General features: G+C 37.9%; 1 protein-coding gene across 2 annotated transcripts; it reads left to right on the plus strand.

Annotated features, from left to right (window-relative positions):
- The first annotated feature begins 10285 nt into the window (after positions 1 to 10285).
- LOC130738904 (syntaxin-81-like) lies at positions 10286 to 15295 on the plus strand. 2 transcript variants are annotated; one of them, XM_057591079.1, is made up of 9 exons: positions 10286 to 10724; positions 10974 to 11178; positions 11340 to 11546; positions 11989 to 12072; positions 12365 to 12469; positions 13447 to 13590; positions 13933 to 14175; positions 14289 to 14420; positions 14979 to 15295. In XM_057591079.1, exons 3-9 carry the CDS (start codon positions 11544 to 11546, stop codon positions 15120 to 15122), a joined length of 855 nt encoding a protein of 284 aa, XP_057447062.1. In that variant the 5' UTR covers positions 10286 to 10724; positions 10974 to 11178; positions 11340 to 11543; the 3' UTR covers positions 15123 to 15295. The 2 variants fall into 2 exon arrangements, with proteins under 2 accessions (XP_057447062.1, XP_057447061.1); XM_057591078.1 differs by lacking the exon at positions 11340 to 11546.
- The last annotated feature ends 781 nt before the right edge of the window (positions 15296 to 16076 follow it).

The following is a 16076-nucleotide window of genomic DNA, read 5'->3' on the forward strand; positions in this document are numbered from 1 at the left end:
AGCACTTCTGGAAGCTGCCATTTCCTTAGATCTAATCTTGTCACGTGGTCAAGCAAAAGACAGAACACAATTGCTCTATCAACTGCTGAAGCAGAATATGTCTCAGCTGCCACATGCTGTACACAAACCATATGGATGAAGAATCATCTAGAAGATTATGGGTTGTCTCTGAAGAAGGTTCCTATTTATTGTGACAACACAGCTGCTATCTCACTCAGCAAGAACCCCATTCTACACTCAAGAGCAAAGCATATAGAGGTAAAGTATCATTATATTCGTGATCATGTTCAGAAGGGCACTCTATCATTAGAGTATGTTGATACTGACCATCAGTGGGCAGATATCTTTACTAAGCCCTTGGCAGAAGATAGGTTTTTATTTATTCTTGAAAACCTGAACATGGATTTTTGTCCAGAGTAAGGTTTTCTTCAGAACTTCTGACCATGGTACCTCTGAAGTCATCAGATGTTACCTTCTTCAGAAGTTACTCGATCAGAAGCACTTAACCCACTGGTTAAACTTCTGTGGTAGACAACAATACACGTGTCACTTCATTTGTGACATAGTTCCTTGAGTCGCGTGGTATATCTGCTATAATGATGATGTCTACTCTCCTCTACTATGCTATTTTCAGACTATATACTTTATAACCGTTGATTTTGCCTTTAATTTCTTAGAAAAACCGTCAACGGTTACCATTAAACCCACTATATGCACTGTCACACACGATCTCCCACTCACTTCACTTACAGTTTTGAAATTATCCGTGTGCATCGCATTCATTCATACTTCTCCCTCCAACATTTCCCCTTTCTCTCTGAACCCTAAAACCTCAACCTCTGAAAATCATGGGCAAATCGAGGAAACCTAAGGCGAATGTTTCTGCTTCTACCACACAAACTGCCAAAGATCAGGAGAAGCAAAGATTCGAGGAAGCTCAGAAGATTCTGAATGCACCAAATGTAGTAACCTGTGCAAAGAAAGTGGAAGAACTGAATGTGTGCTGCGAAGCAAGAGTTGATTTTGATAGTCTTGCTCAACATGGGTTTGATATCAGGAACCAAGTCGAGTTGCAAGGATGGTCTGGGTACTTCAACAGGCTCGTTGGTCCAATCTATCACAAATTGGTTGTCGAGTTCTGGAAGAATGCAGTTTGCAACGACTACTACGTCGTCTCTCATGTACTGGGCAAGAAAATTGTGATATCTGAAGAATCTATTGCAAAGCTGCTGGGTATGAAGTTCCAGGAGGGAAAAAGGATCAAGAATGTTGAAGCAAATGTTGCTGGAATGAGGACCGTTGTCAACAAAGCGCTCTATGATAACTGGTCTTACGAGAAAACCAAGTACAGCTTTAAAGACTTGAAGTCTGAGATGAAGATTTGGCAAAAGATCTTCATGAACTGCATTCACCCTAGAACTGGAGGAACTGATTACCTGAATGCAACTCAGAAGGTAATCATGTACTACATCTCAACTGGTGAGCTTATATGTCTGTCATTCCTACTTTTCAATTATCTAAAGGAGTGTGTGGAAAAATCAAGGACCACAACTGGTTCTGAAAACAAGAGATTCATCTCCTACATTCCGTATGGAAGGCTACTGTCAGACATCTTCGTCCAAAACAAGCTTGTTAAGACTCTATCAGATCTTGAACTTCACGAAGATCTGGCCACGATAGTTGGTGATACCCTCAATAGCACAAAGTTGAAGAAAATGCAGATCATTGAGAAGATCAAAGTAGCTCCCAAAGAAGACACTTCTGATGAAGTTCGTCGGAGGAATTACCCCATTGATGACTTTCCTATCTGGTCCAAAAAGGACAATCCAGCATGCATTCTGGAATATGTCAGGATGCTCAAAAGTCAAGGTGATCCAATCACCCTTAAAGAATTTGTTAGCACTCTTCCTGACAGTCCTCCTAATCTGGCTACCAGGAAATCCAGGAGAGCAACAAGCAGCAAGCCCTTAGATCCTAAGGGCAAAGGAATTATGATCGAGGAACCTGCAAAGCAGAAGGCTGCTTCCAAGACTGTGATCATCAGGGAACCATCTCCTGAAAGGCCTCTGAAGAGAAAACCCACTCAACCACAACAACTGTCTGAGTCTGAAAGCTCAGAAGACACATGGGAAGATTCCTTAAGTAAGGAAACTGAGGATGAAGACAGGCCTCTGGCTAAGAGACGCAAAATTACTCTTGAAGAAGAGGAAGATGAGCAGGATGACCATGAGTTCATCCAGAATGTAATTCAGGGTATAAGGAACGAATCAGATGCTGAAGAATCCACAGATTCTGATGAGGTACACTTGGTAAGGAGAAGAAAGCTGCCTCTGAAAGGTCCCCTTCAGTAGAAAAAGACAGTTGCAGAACAAGCATCTGAACCAACTTCAGAGGTACAAAGAGAAAGAAGATCTAAACGCACTTCTGATCCAGCAAGGGCTGCCAGTCTCACCAGAACCTCAACAATCAGAAGCCCCAGTAAGGTAATTACTGAAAGCATTAATTCTGATTCTGCTTTAGTAGTTGTACCTGAACAACCCCTGCCTATATCTACTTCCATGCCTACCTTAATCCAAACAACACTTACTCAACCTAAAACACAACCTCAAACACAAGCTGCACCTCAAGCTTCCAAATCTCCCATCCAAACAGCTACCACAGCCATCCCTTCAACACCAATTTACACCTCTTCCACATCCATTCCAACTGAACCAATACCTCCCTTCAATTCCTTCATTCAAGGTATTGTTCAACATGAGGCAACTCTAAAAACCTTAGTTCAACAGTTCTCTCCCAAGCCTGCATCCACTCCACACACCTTCCTCATAACCCAGACTGGTGAGATCCCTGCTGAGAAAGCAAAGGAAGATGATGATGTCCAGATCCTTGAGCCGCCTTTCAATGTGAAGCCTCTTCAACAAATTGCTTCCAACTTTGAAGATCGGATTCCAGATGCTGCAGAGACCTCCTATGTGTCTTTGTCTAACTACTCAGCAGTCAACTCACAGGATCTAAGTTTCACTTCACCTGAGAAGACTGTTACCTCTAGGCAAAGGCCAGATACTATCTCTGAAACTGAGCATATGGATGAATCAGATCACTCGGGCTTAGAGAAAGATCATGAGATTGATTCCATTTCTTCTGAGCCCATGGAAGAATCAAATGCTTCGAGCTCCAATGCTGCCAGAACTTCTCAGCCTGTTCTGACCCTGGCCACCTCCTTCCTTCCTCAGAGTCTCCCTCAACTCATTCAGGATTTTTCTGCAGAGGCCATCAGAAGGCTGAACTGGCTGTATCAGGTAACTGATAATCAGTTTGATGCCTCTCTTGTTGATAGTCTATGGTCTGCATTTGAGAGCTGGTCAGAAGGCAAAGGTTATGAATTTCAGAATCAGCTGAGCAGAGAGAAAAGACTCAGAGTTCATGATGCATCTGAGAGGGCCTATGAGCAGAGGCAGAGAGTGCTGCACAAGGTGTGTGAGCCTCTGAGACGAGCTATGGCTGAAAGACCATGTGTTGTCCATGAATGTACCTCAGAGGATGTTGAGATGCCTTCAGCAGAAGCAGAGGAAGAAAGCACAGATGGTATAATAATTCTGGAAGATGCAGATGCTGGTGAAGTTCAGAAACAAGGGCCGATTCAAGCTGATCATGTCATGACCTCAGAAGCTGAAGCTACTACTCATCCACAAGAATCAGAAGTCCCCACTTCTGATCCAGCTCCAGAAGTTGCCGTTTTAGCTGCCCGGATTGATAGGATTCAAGATGATCAGCAGCGATTGTTTCAGATGGTTGAGCAACAAGGACAAGTTCAGACTGAGCAGAGCAAGCAGATTGCAGAGTCCTCAAGCAAAATGGAAGCCATCATGAAATATCTTATGGACAATCTTCCTTCCACCTCCAAGCCTTGAATTCCTCTTCTCTATCAGGCATACATTTGTTTGTCATGACTGCATTTATTTTTATGCTGACTATGTTTACTTATTTCTTATCTGATTCAATGCACCGTCCATTTCGTAACTCACATGCTTTTATGTTTTGATAAGTTTTATGCATGATTTTCTGTTACGTTTTCTCCTTATAATCTCCGCAATCCTTCTTCTCCATCACAACGCAATTCACTTTCTCATCTCTCTGTTTCATTCCTCCTTGTTCAAGAATGACTTCTGTCGACTTAATTTCTGAACTCAAGACTTTGGTATTTGACCAAGTCCTTCCATGGAGTGTTAATCTTTCTTCATCTCAGATCTCTCAAGCTCTTGAGAAGATTGAGCATCTTCTGACCTGTTGGCTCACTTCTCATCAGACCCACTGTCTTCAGAACCTTCAGGATGTTCTGAATGATCTTCTCCGTCTGACCAATCGCCAGGAGGACATCGAAGCTCAGCTCCAGGGCATTTGCATGCTTCTGGAATATGAGGAAGATCATCATGAAGCGGATCCAGAGGCTGTCCAGGAAAATGTTGCCTTCCAGGAGGATTTGGCTACTCAGTTAGCCTCAATTGATAAGGACATTCGTCCTCTCCACCTTCAACTTCTCTCTATGAAGAATTCTCGAGCTTTCCTGTTTGTCTAGGCTTAGTCTTCTTCTTTCCTCTCGATCCTTTGTACTTCTTCTCCATTCAATAATAATAACCAATTCTTTTTGCATCACTTCTCTGTTATTGTTATTGTTGTTTGTGTTTTTTCACTCTTTTTGATTATGACAAAAAGGGGGAGTACATAAATTGATCATAAATTGATTGTTTTTGAAATTTTTTATATAAAACAAGTAGAGGAGAACAAGTATCAATACTTATAACACATAGATATTGTCAAGCGTCTCAGATAAGGAATACATTTTGAACTAATCTTGCCTCTAACGCTTTATTCCAATTGTATCTGAACGAGACTCTATGTCATTATGTGAGATACGCTAAGTTCTGAAACCATCACTTCTGATGAGTATACATCTCTTCAAGCGTAAATTCTGATCACATAACCAGACTCCGAATCTAAATTCCTCACAAATTCATCAAGTCATAGATTCAGGGGGAGTCAGGGGGAGACCCTTGCTCAGAATCAGGAGTTAACTCAGATTCAGAAAGAGCATTGCAAACTGTTACACAAGGATAAGTTCAATCTCTGATCCATTCTCTCTTGTGTATTCAGTTTATTGTGTAAAAATTGTTCATCAAAATACTTGTTTTGTCATCATCAAAAAGGGGGAGATTGTAAGATCAAGGTTTGATCAGTGGTTGCATCTCTATATTTTGATGATTACAATTAAGGTTTGTGATGATGAACAATTGTGGTACCCTAACGTTTGTCTTTTTAAGATGTGTCAAACAGGTTCTGAATCTGACCCAAGCTTATTCGTTCAGAAGAAGAAGAACCAAGGGTTACTAAAAAGAGAGCTATTTAATCTATCATGTTCGTTCTGAACAGTGACATATACTTCAGAAGCTCTGAAGATCCAAGCTCTCAAGAAGTTCTGAAGAACTCAAGTCAGAAGTTGTGAAGACCAGATGTTCCAGTGGAACGGTCCAGAAGCAGAAGACTCAAGTTCTGAAGACTTACAAGAAGTTGGTTCTGAAGACCCAAGCTATTCTAGCTCTGATGATCAGAAGTTCTGAGGAACTTGTGCAGAAGCAGAAGTTGCATGGTCAGAAGAATCCAAGCTTCAATCTGACGATGATCAGAAGCTTCATCAACGTTCATCTGAAGCTCCTTCATCTCAAGTCAACTGGTGAAAGGACAGGTCGCTATCACAGTACAACGTCGTACAAGTCTCAGTCTGTCCGCCACCTACCGTGTACAGCCTAGCAGTCTGATATTTCAGAATTGCCACTCCAACGGATAAAACCCTAGCAACGACTACATCACAAGTCTTGGAGTATATAAAGGCTGAAGAAAGAAGAAAGAGACTAAGAAACTTTGCTGAAAATATTCAACACATATGAACCATTCTCTTAGCATTATTTCTTCACTGTTCTTAAAATTCTGAGTTTACCACTTGCTTGTAAGAAGCACTCACTGTAAACCTGAAACCTTTTACATCACATTGTAGAGTTCTTCAAGAGACCAAGGTTGGTCGGATCTTGAGAGGACTGAATCAAGGTTGATTCAGTAGTTAGCTAGTCTTAAGAGGATCGGTAGATCAGCTTCTTAAGAGGATACTAGTGAGAAAATCAGTGTATTGTTAGTCACTTAGCTGATTGCAAAGTGCAGTTGTAACACTCATTGATTTTAGTGGATTGCCTTCATCAGAAGAAGGAAGAAATCACCTTCACAGGTGGACTGGATTAGCTTGAGCTTTTATCTCAAGTGAACCAGGATAAAATACTCGTGTGCTTTACTTCCTATCATTCAGCACTTAGTTTTTATCCTTGAGTTTTGAAAAAGCCAAAAAGTATATCCAAGATTCAAAAACTCTATTCAACCCCCCCCCCCTTTCTAGTGTTTTTCGCACCTTCAAATGTAATTATTCTATATGAGTAAATTCAATATTTTCACCATTAATAAATTAGTTCATTTTTAATTAAATTTATGAGTAAATAAAAAATTTAACTTAGCAACAACAACTAATATTGATCAGAGGCGATTGTTTTATCTTTGGTGTTGTCAAAAAGGCTGTTGTTTTTGTCTTCAGACTTTTTGGTCTCTAGCTATTATTTTTAGCTCTTGGGTTGACTTTGGTTTTGAGGGGCTTTTTCTTGTTTTGGTTGGTTTTTGGTGCTAGGCGTTGTATAGATTTGTGGTTTGGTTTTTTATTTTTGGGGACTGCCTTGTATCGTCGAGTGGTTAGTTTTTTGTTGCTACTAATCACTCATGTATTTGTCTCCTTTTTAGCTTTGTTCTCATAGCTTTTATTAATATCTTTCTACTTTCGAAAAAAAACAACAACTAGTATTTGATAAATAATAAACTTAGTATATTACTAAAATATATATTTTATATTTATTAATTGATATTATATAAATTATGTTAAATATAAATATTGAAATAATTGAATTTAGGGTTACAATACTAAAAAAAGAATCGAAAATTGTTATCCTATCATGTCAGGATAATTCTATCATAGCTCTCCCCTCAGAATAAATTTTACACATGATAGACATAATATGATAAGGGACATGATTGTGCTATCTTATCCTGCTGGCGCAAAAAACAACAGATAAAAGTAGGATTGATTGCACTATCATATCCTGTCCACCAAACGGGCCCCAAGTAACTTATTTTTTAAGAGCTTATTATAAAGTGTGTTTGGCCTAACTTTTCTTAAAATTAACTTAAAAGTAAAAAATAAGTCGGGGCAAACACTACCTAAAAAGAGAATCTCAAAGTATAGGAAGAACTCATAGTTTGCATAATGAGTAATGCTTAAGTAAATGAACAACCAAACATGTATATATAAGCACAACGACTGTAGTTTATGTGACTTTAGGTCTCTAGGAAGCCTCAATGAAGGTCTTATGGGGTGATGATTATCTTTTGGATAACCTTGCAAAGTTTCAGTAAGTGTCGCTCGGCCAATGCTGGAACGAGATGCTCCTTAACTTAGTTAGATCGGCACCTTCTTAGAATTTATTTGGTTGTAAGACCTTTGGACAGACTAAAATGCTATTGGCTTTGTGTTCATTTGGGTTGCTCGCAACAAGAGCCTCGAATTCGCATGCAATGAAATGTCTATATCAATTCTCAATCATTTAGAAATTAATTTACAACCCATCAGAGTTTTATGGTTTAAATTTAGGCGTGTTTAATCTTCAAATTGGTCCATGCGTTTGTCTCGCTGTCTAAGGTGGATAAAATGACTCAAATTTTAAATTTAATTAAATCATTATTTATTTTTATTTTTTTACATCGAAAAGATGAACTACAGTCCTAAACATTCACTTCCCCAATTCATATGTCTACTATCTACCAGCTCTTACCACTTGAGTTATCTTTCAGCGACATATTATTTGTTTTTGTTCGAAGTTGATAAATTAAAATTTTAAAGATTAAAATTTTATAAACTAGCAATGTTTAAATAAGTGTTATGTTTTAATAAGTGTTATGTCCCCGAATGATAGCTCAAGTGGTAAAAGGTATGAGACATATGGATTGGGTTGAGGAGGTCTAAGGATCGACTCGTAGAGGATGCAATTTATCTTTCTGATGTACCCAAAAGTTTTCTCCATAAATAAAATGTATTATTTGAGGAGTCTTATGTTATATTTTGTTTCATCATAAAAATATTACACATGCGGAACAAAACATGAATGTCTCATTCTGTGTTGTTGCTCTACCAAGTGTTATCAAAATTTATAAAATGTAAAATCAAAATATTATTTGTACCTCAACATCTTGTATTTATAACTGAAGCACAAAATTATAAGGAAAAATCTCAAAATTAGTTAGTTAGGAAGCACTTCTTTGTTTAAAAAACGTTTAACTCTTGTGTTTTTTTTCTCTTGTTATAAAAATGTAGTTTCATTTTTTTTAAAGAATATGAATACAAGAGATTGATGTATGAATATCTACCTATAATAATTAAAATGAAACTCAGCGATATTCGTCCCCGTGGCTCATGAATTACGTTCTCCGTCAAGTTATGATGGATATAGCTTGTTGGCAACGATGGCCTAACATCCAGACCTTGTTGTCGACGACTTCTGATAACACGACATCAGCACCGACCACGGGTACTTGTCCTTCCATCGACTCAACTTAGTCGATAGTGATTGTTTCCGTGGACGGTAGTTGGATTGCAACTTTGAATTGCATGGGGCGTGCGTCGATTCTCCAGGATGCTTGTGGTGCGTGGTTTTCCGGGGTGTCAAGTATTAATCATGGGAATCCTTTCCTTGCTGAACTGTTAGCATTAGAGGTGAGCTTGTAACATGGGAGCTTAGTCACCGCAATGTTACTTGTAGATCATATTGTCTACGGCTTGTGCAAGTGTTACAGTGCATTTGTTATATTTTTTAGGGGTGAGCGAAAAAACCGGCCCGACCCAAAACCGACGAAACCGAACAAAAAAACACGCTATCGGTCAGGTCGGGTTTGTCGTTCGGGTAAGGAAAAGCACTGAAACAGTTTGGGACGGGTGAATTCGGTCGGGTGCGGGTTGGGAATTTAAAACCCATCGGTACCCGACCCCACCCGACATTATCTTTCTGCCCAAAATTTCCTTGATCTGTGCACTTTCAAACTTTCAATATATATTTAATTATACTTTTGTCATGTAACTCTGTCACCTAATACTAGTAACACTGCAGGAACACAGCTAGTCAGCTACTATTTCCAATCCATCACGCAATGTCACATTATGTCTACTTTTTTTATCTTTTTTAATTAATGTAAAACTTTAAAGGGAAAGAAGAACAACTAAAGTTACTGCAGCATAAATTGGTGGTCAGGAACATCCATACTTGAAACTTCCAAAGAAATATCCTAAACTTGCAGGTCTGAGCATCACCTTTGCTGCACCACGGTGGCTCATAATCTCCATCAAATTCTAAACTTGCAGGAACATTTAGCTATGTTATTTTGCATGCTCATAATCTCCATCAGATCATTTCCAAAAAGGGTAAAAGTATCCCACGGTGGCTTCCTTCCATCTTCATCTACTGCACCTTCAACCTTCCATTACACTAGCTTCTTCCTTCATATCAACAACTCTTCCCCTCCACATTCTCGTTTCTCTCATTCTCTCAAGCTTCCCTTTTACATTTCTTCTCCTGCATGTTACAACTTACAAGTCGTCTCACTGTTTCTCTCTTGAATCGAAGGTTGTCCCCATCGCCGCTCTTTTTTTTTTTTTTCTGGTTAACCACCCGCCCCAACCCACCCGAACCGCCCGCTAACCCGTGCCACCCGAACCCAACGTAACCGATCAATCCCACGGTCGGAATCGGTTCTGAAAAATGGAGATTTTCACCCGCTCAAACCCGCCATTGTTCACCCGAACCCGAACCGACCCACCTGATGCTCACCCCTAATATTTTTATACGAGTTTGAAATAAGGACTCATGGAACTATACACTTTAGTTCTATGAACAAGAGTAGAATTAAAAAGAACGAAACAGACTACTTATAAAAAAAAAATTTGCACATGCAAAATTGGGTGAAGGATAAGGTGTAATAGGTTGTGGGTCTTGCACCGGTGCAAGATATCTTATTAGCCACAGAAATGGAATATTCTATTAAGATGCCATATTGGTTACCTACTGAACCTGTAATTTATTTTTAATTATTTATTATAATTATAATTTGTTTGTTACACTTAAGCCCTTTAATTAGGGTGTGTGTCACCTCTGCTCCAAACCTTCTTTACTCTTCACCAGCAACCATGCCACTGCAACCATCTCCGGCCAACTTCCGCGGTGGCCATCACAGTGCGATCTTGATTACTTCAAACAAACCCAGAATTTATGATCTTGATTACGGTTTGCAGAGAGCAAGGTGAACTAGATTGGATTGAACAACTGCTTGAAGTTTGCATTTTGAGAGGGGATTGGAGAAGGATTTGTCTTTGACGGCGATGCGAAGGGAGGGAAACTCGCGGAGAACGTGGGTGCAAATGGTGTTGCGGGGAGGGTGGCGTCGACGCAAATCCGCTGAAGAGCCACCAAAACTCAGATCCGTGCTTTGGCAAGAAGAAGCGTGAAGCACCACCAAAACCCAGCACTCAGTCTTCTCCTCGTCGTTGTTTTGCTGGCAGTGCCGGTGAGCTGACATTGACGGACAATGTAGAGGTAGAGAGGGGAGAAAATGGGTATTTTTGTACAACGTGTTTTTAGAATGAAAATGGGTATTTTTGTAATCTTCATTTTTTAATTTTTTTATCAGCAGGTCACTAAACCTTCCATTACTTGCATGCACTTGCACCCTAACAGCCACCGCAAAATTGTTCCTAATTAATTTCTTTTATGTATAAAATTTTAACAAAAACAGATAATAAATAATGAGCCAATGAGTTTAGATAATTAAATTTTATTTTTCAGATAAACACGCTGTTTCTATTCCAATTACTTTTATCTGACTGGACCGTGTGATGCATCCGAATCCGCCGTGCTGGTGAACCACACGACGGAGCGGGACTCTTGCACGGTGGTTTCCGGCGGAATAGAGATGGCGAAAGCGAGAGATAGAACCGAAGATTTCAAAGATGCAGTGCGCCACAGTGCTCGCTCTCTCGGCTACGATGAGGTAGCTATATCATTCATTTTCCTCCCAAATTCCCTTTTCCCCAAATCTCCACAATCTAGGTCAAAATTGCGTGATCCTCTCATTCGTTTTCCCATCACTTAGGCTAGTAGTAATGCTCACAGTCCTTGTACTGAATGACTATTGAATAAGTTGCTATGTAGTGTTGCTCTACTTGGATCATGTTTGCCATCTGCATTATGAGATAGCAATGTTGTTAATCACGGATCACGGAAAGCCAAAAATCCGCTATTTCAAGTCCTCACATAGCGGAAAATAGCGGTGAGCCCTCAGAGCGCTACACTATAGCCCCGCGTTGTTGACCGCTATTTGAGAGAAGAAAAGCAAACAGCAAACTTTCTTTAAAAATGGTATTGGATTTGATTATCAAAGTGCCTTTTGCTTAGAAAGAAGGAAATTATGTACTATATGAGAATATTGCATCTAAGTAATGAGTCTATTTGTGTCTAGCATTTTGGACCTTGTTACTTATAAGATATATAATTTTAAACCATTTATGTGTCTTCATCCATCAAATTAAGCTTTTGGGATAATTGGTCCATGACATGGTATTAGTGTCTTTATGAATAAGTGGTCTAGAGTTCATAATATAGAACCAATCATGTTTTGTTGCCCAACAGTTTAAACTTTTGAATTGTTGCTTCATGACAGTACTGAGATAGTTGTAGTGATGATGCCAAGTTTATATATCAATAGATCATTAAAAGTTTACAAACATACTCTGCTTCTTGGTTTTATTGTGTATTGTGTGATTGGCATTTTTAATGTTGTGTGTTGTGATTCTCTTGGCAGGCTAAGTTGGCTTCAATTTTGGCATCTTTCATTATTCATAAACCTCCGCAAAGGTCTCCATTTTACAAAGCTGCATTAAAGACGGTAAGCTCCGTTTTCATATTGTATTTTTTGGCCTTACCCTTATGTCTCTATGGGAGAATATATATATGTTTGAATCAACTTCTCTCCCCATGATTGATTCTGTCTTTAGAATCAATTGTAGAAGGATTTCTAAACATGCAGTTAATTAATTTCTGCATAATGTCCAATAAAGCTATTTGTACTGTGTGTTGGTTGAGTTTTATTTTTGCTCTTTCACTTAGCAAGGGAATAGTGCTTGCTACTTTTGAATAATGTGTGTCTGATATTGCTTCACCTTGTTATTTGCTTATAGCTTGAGAGTATTGGAGAATTGGAACAGTTTTTGTTGAAGCATAGAAAGGACTATACAGATCTTCACCGCACAACTGAACAAGAGAGAGATAGCATTGAGCAAGAAGTAAGCTATTTGGCAATACCTGAGAGTTATACACTACATTGCAGTATCTTAAATCTCAATTCATAATTAAAAAATACTGATTGTGTATTACATTTCTTACCTTGCTTTTGATTTTGGGCAAAAGCTCAGTGTTTCATTTCATGTATTACTTAATTTTATGTTTGCTGCTAACGTTGACGCTTTACAACTTTCTCACTACAATGTAATACACATGACAATTTTGTTTTCCAGACCAGACAAATTTGTTTTCCAGACCAGCCTATTAATTTGCCTGTGGAATCCCCCTCCCCTCCCCTCTTTATATATGTTACTAGATTCTAGTCTTTCTCAGGCTGATATTAACTTATGCCTTGACCGCTATCATTCTTATATCACATTGGTTCGCTCATTTTACCTCCCTCTATAGGTCCCATAAATCTGTAAAAATTGAATAATGACATATTGCTTGTCTTTGTATCTGCTGACCGCTGCTGATATCAATTCTAGCTCACATCAACACTGAAATATGCGTACCTATATTTGTCCACCCCGTCGCACATTTCGTGACATTGCCCTCCGCCCCCCTTCTATTTGTCTAGATGTTATCCAAGTCGGTTCTAGTGCTTGAAGAGCAAATCTTCCGAAGCAAATATGATTACCTCTCCACCTTTTGCCTGTTTTTTGTCCAGGGATGAGATTCTTAATGATAGTTGGTTATAATACAACTCTTTTTAAGCCTGTATTTTGGCCTGTGAGACCTATTTCCTTTACATATATAACTACAGGTTTTGTCTCTTATAAAAGTCCGGCATTAACATAATTTTCAGCCATTGAACACGTGCTTAGTCCACCTACATATTGCGTCTTTACGCCCTCTGTTCATGGGGTGAACAGAATTGTTATCCCTTAATTGTTATATAAATTAGTTAAGCATCCTTGAGAAGTTGTACAGAGTTTTGCTTATGATTTACAATTATTATGTAATTAATTTGGTGCAGGTCAGTGCTTTTATTAAAACATGCCAAGAACAAATCGATGTTCTCAAGAATAGTATAAATAATGAAGAGGAAACTTCAAAAGGTTGGCTTGGCATTGCGACTGCAAAGGCTAATGCCGACACCATTGCCCACAAACATGGAGTGGTATGGACTTCTTCTTGGGCTTACTGCTTATTGATTCTTTCAATTGTTAGTTACTTGTGTGGGTCAAATTGTCATATCATTTTCTTATACCTTAAAACAGAAAAACACTTGAAGCTATTTTCCAAAGTTATCAAAACATAAAAAATACTGTATTTCATCTATAAGCCACTGGATAACAACTGGACCTCGCTTAAACATTTTCTGAACAGTAAATATTTATCAACTACCTCGTCATCCCAAAACACTGGCTATGAGACAATCATATGATACCTTATGCACGTTAATGCTTGATAAAGTAGTTTTATTGAACTCGTGGTTCCTCTAATGTTTACTTACTTTTAGGTTCTAATTTTAAGTGAGAGACTCCATCCAGTTACAGCACAGTTTGATCAGCTCAGAGCTGTACGCTTCCAGGATGCTATTAATAGAGCAACACCACGAAGAAAACTTAATCGTGTGACCCGGAAAAATACTACTGAAACCTCTGAATCAGGTGATATGGAGCTCAGAGAACCTGATGAGTTACGCAGTGAGCCTTTAAGAGTCCAACAACAACTCTTGGATGATGAAACACGAGCCCTTCAGGTGATAAAAATGGATGCCCTTGTGAATTTGTTTTGATTTTTTCTGTCATTTGTTTTATTGAGGGCTTTTAGATTCTCATAGGTAGCACTTTGCCAATGTTCCTTTTCCCATAGGTTGAATTGACTAATCTTCTAGACACAGTCCAAGAAACTGAAACGAAGATGGTGGAAATGTCTGCATTAAATCACCTCATGTCTACACATGTTTTGCAGCAGGCTCATCAAATTGAGCATCTGTATGAGCAGGTTAGATAACATATCATTCATACTTTTTACCCATGCTCTCCCTTCTTCTTTCTTTTTTTTAACCTTTTAAGGCTGTTTTATCTATCTATGTTGGAAGGAAGTTAGAGATAAGAGGGAGAAAACAAGAGTAGAACATGGAGAAATAGATTACTTTGGGAGAAGCAGATCCGTGATACTTGATTCATTCTTAAATTCGAAGATTAAATCTGTAAAAATTAATATGTTGCAATCCTTATAAGTTATATAGGTAAAACCCACTTGATAACCCAGTAACCCAAAATGACTGAAAACCTGAATTAAATTTATTAAAAACACCCTAATAAGTAATAGCCCCAAAACTACTGAAAATGCCAAAATTATTATTTAAAACAAAATGCTTATAGTTCTATTAATTCTAATATCCATATTCTATATATTAGTTCATACCATGAAGTCATAATATGCTTCACATGTTTTGACAATTGTGATGTTCTGGTCTATTTGTTTATCAAACAAAAAAAAAGAAGGGGCATTTCCATTTTCTGAGAAATGTAATAGTGCTTCTGCTACCTTGTACAGGCTGTTGAAGCTACTAAGAATGTTGAGCTTGGAAACAAAGAACTATCACAAGCCATTCAGCGTAATACCAGCAGCAGGACATTTCTTTTACTCTTTCTATTTGTGCTTACTTTTTCGATCCTCTTTCTTGATTGGTATAGTTAAGTATTTCTGGTTTGCTGCTAATGATGTATTTTTTTTATACGCAAATGTTAGTTGTTAGTAAATTAGTCTTCCTCATGAGTATTGTTGATATCTGTGTTTTACAGCTAGGAAAGCATTCCCAACCTTAATTATGATTTTTTCCTATCAACTCATTTCCTCTATTGTTGTTGGAACTTCACACCCATGAAATATTTTATTTTATTTTTTCTCAAGGTATAGCCGGTCATGGGTAGGACTGTGTTCTTACTTTTTTTCCAATAAAATTGCACTTTGTGTTTTCAAACAAAAATCTCCATAGCTGGTCATGAAATATTTTTAATAATGTAGAGAAATATAAATTTGTTTTATTAAATTTAACTATAATGTAATTTATAATAGTATTAGACTTACAAATATTATTATATTTTAAGATGATAAGCAAATAGAAACAAATTAAAATATTAATGTGATAATTATTATAAAATTAGTATCATATCGATATTATCATATTTAAGAGATGTTTTTTTGTTACTAAAATATTTAAGAGATTGAGAGAAAATGTGAAGTTTTAGATTTATATAAAATATGATTAAATATCTTTATAAAGTTATTTATTTCGTGAATCATGCGTTTTTGTTAAGTGATTATAGATTTTAAAGAAAACATATATTCACTTACCTCTTTACTATCAAATTGTGAAAGATACGTTCAAAAATAAAATTGTGAAAGATTTTTCGTTTTTTTAAATTTTTTATGAACATATAAAGACGTTTTTATTCCCATCAGAGTTGAATTGTGATCTGCTGCTATTCAATTCAATGGTGCGAATACAAGAGAGAAACGGTTGGTCAGATATCCAACACGAACTATTGGAAGAGATTATGGGAAAGTTAACATTGTTTGATTACCTCAAGTGTCGACGAGTATGTCAGTCTTGACGACACATAGTTGATAATGCTGTCGCAACCAAGGGAA

This window comes from Lotus japonicus, chromosome 2 (assembly GCF_012489685.1).
Source record: "Lotus japonicus ecotype B-129 chromosome 2, LjGifu_v1.2".
Taxonomy (NCBI): domain Eukaryota; kingdom Viridiplantae; phylum Streptophyta; class Magnoliopsida; order Fabales; family Fabaceae; genus Lotus; species Lotus japonicus.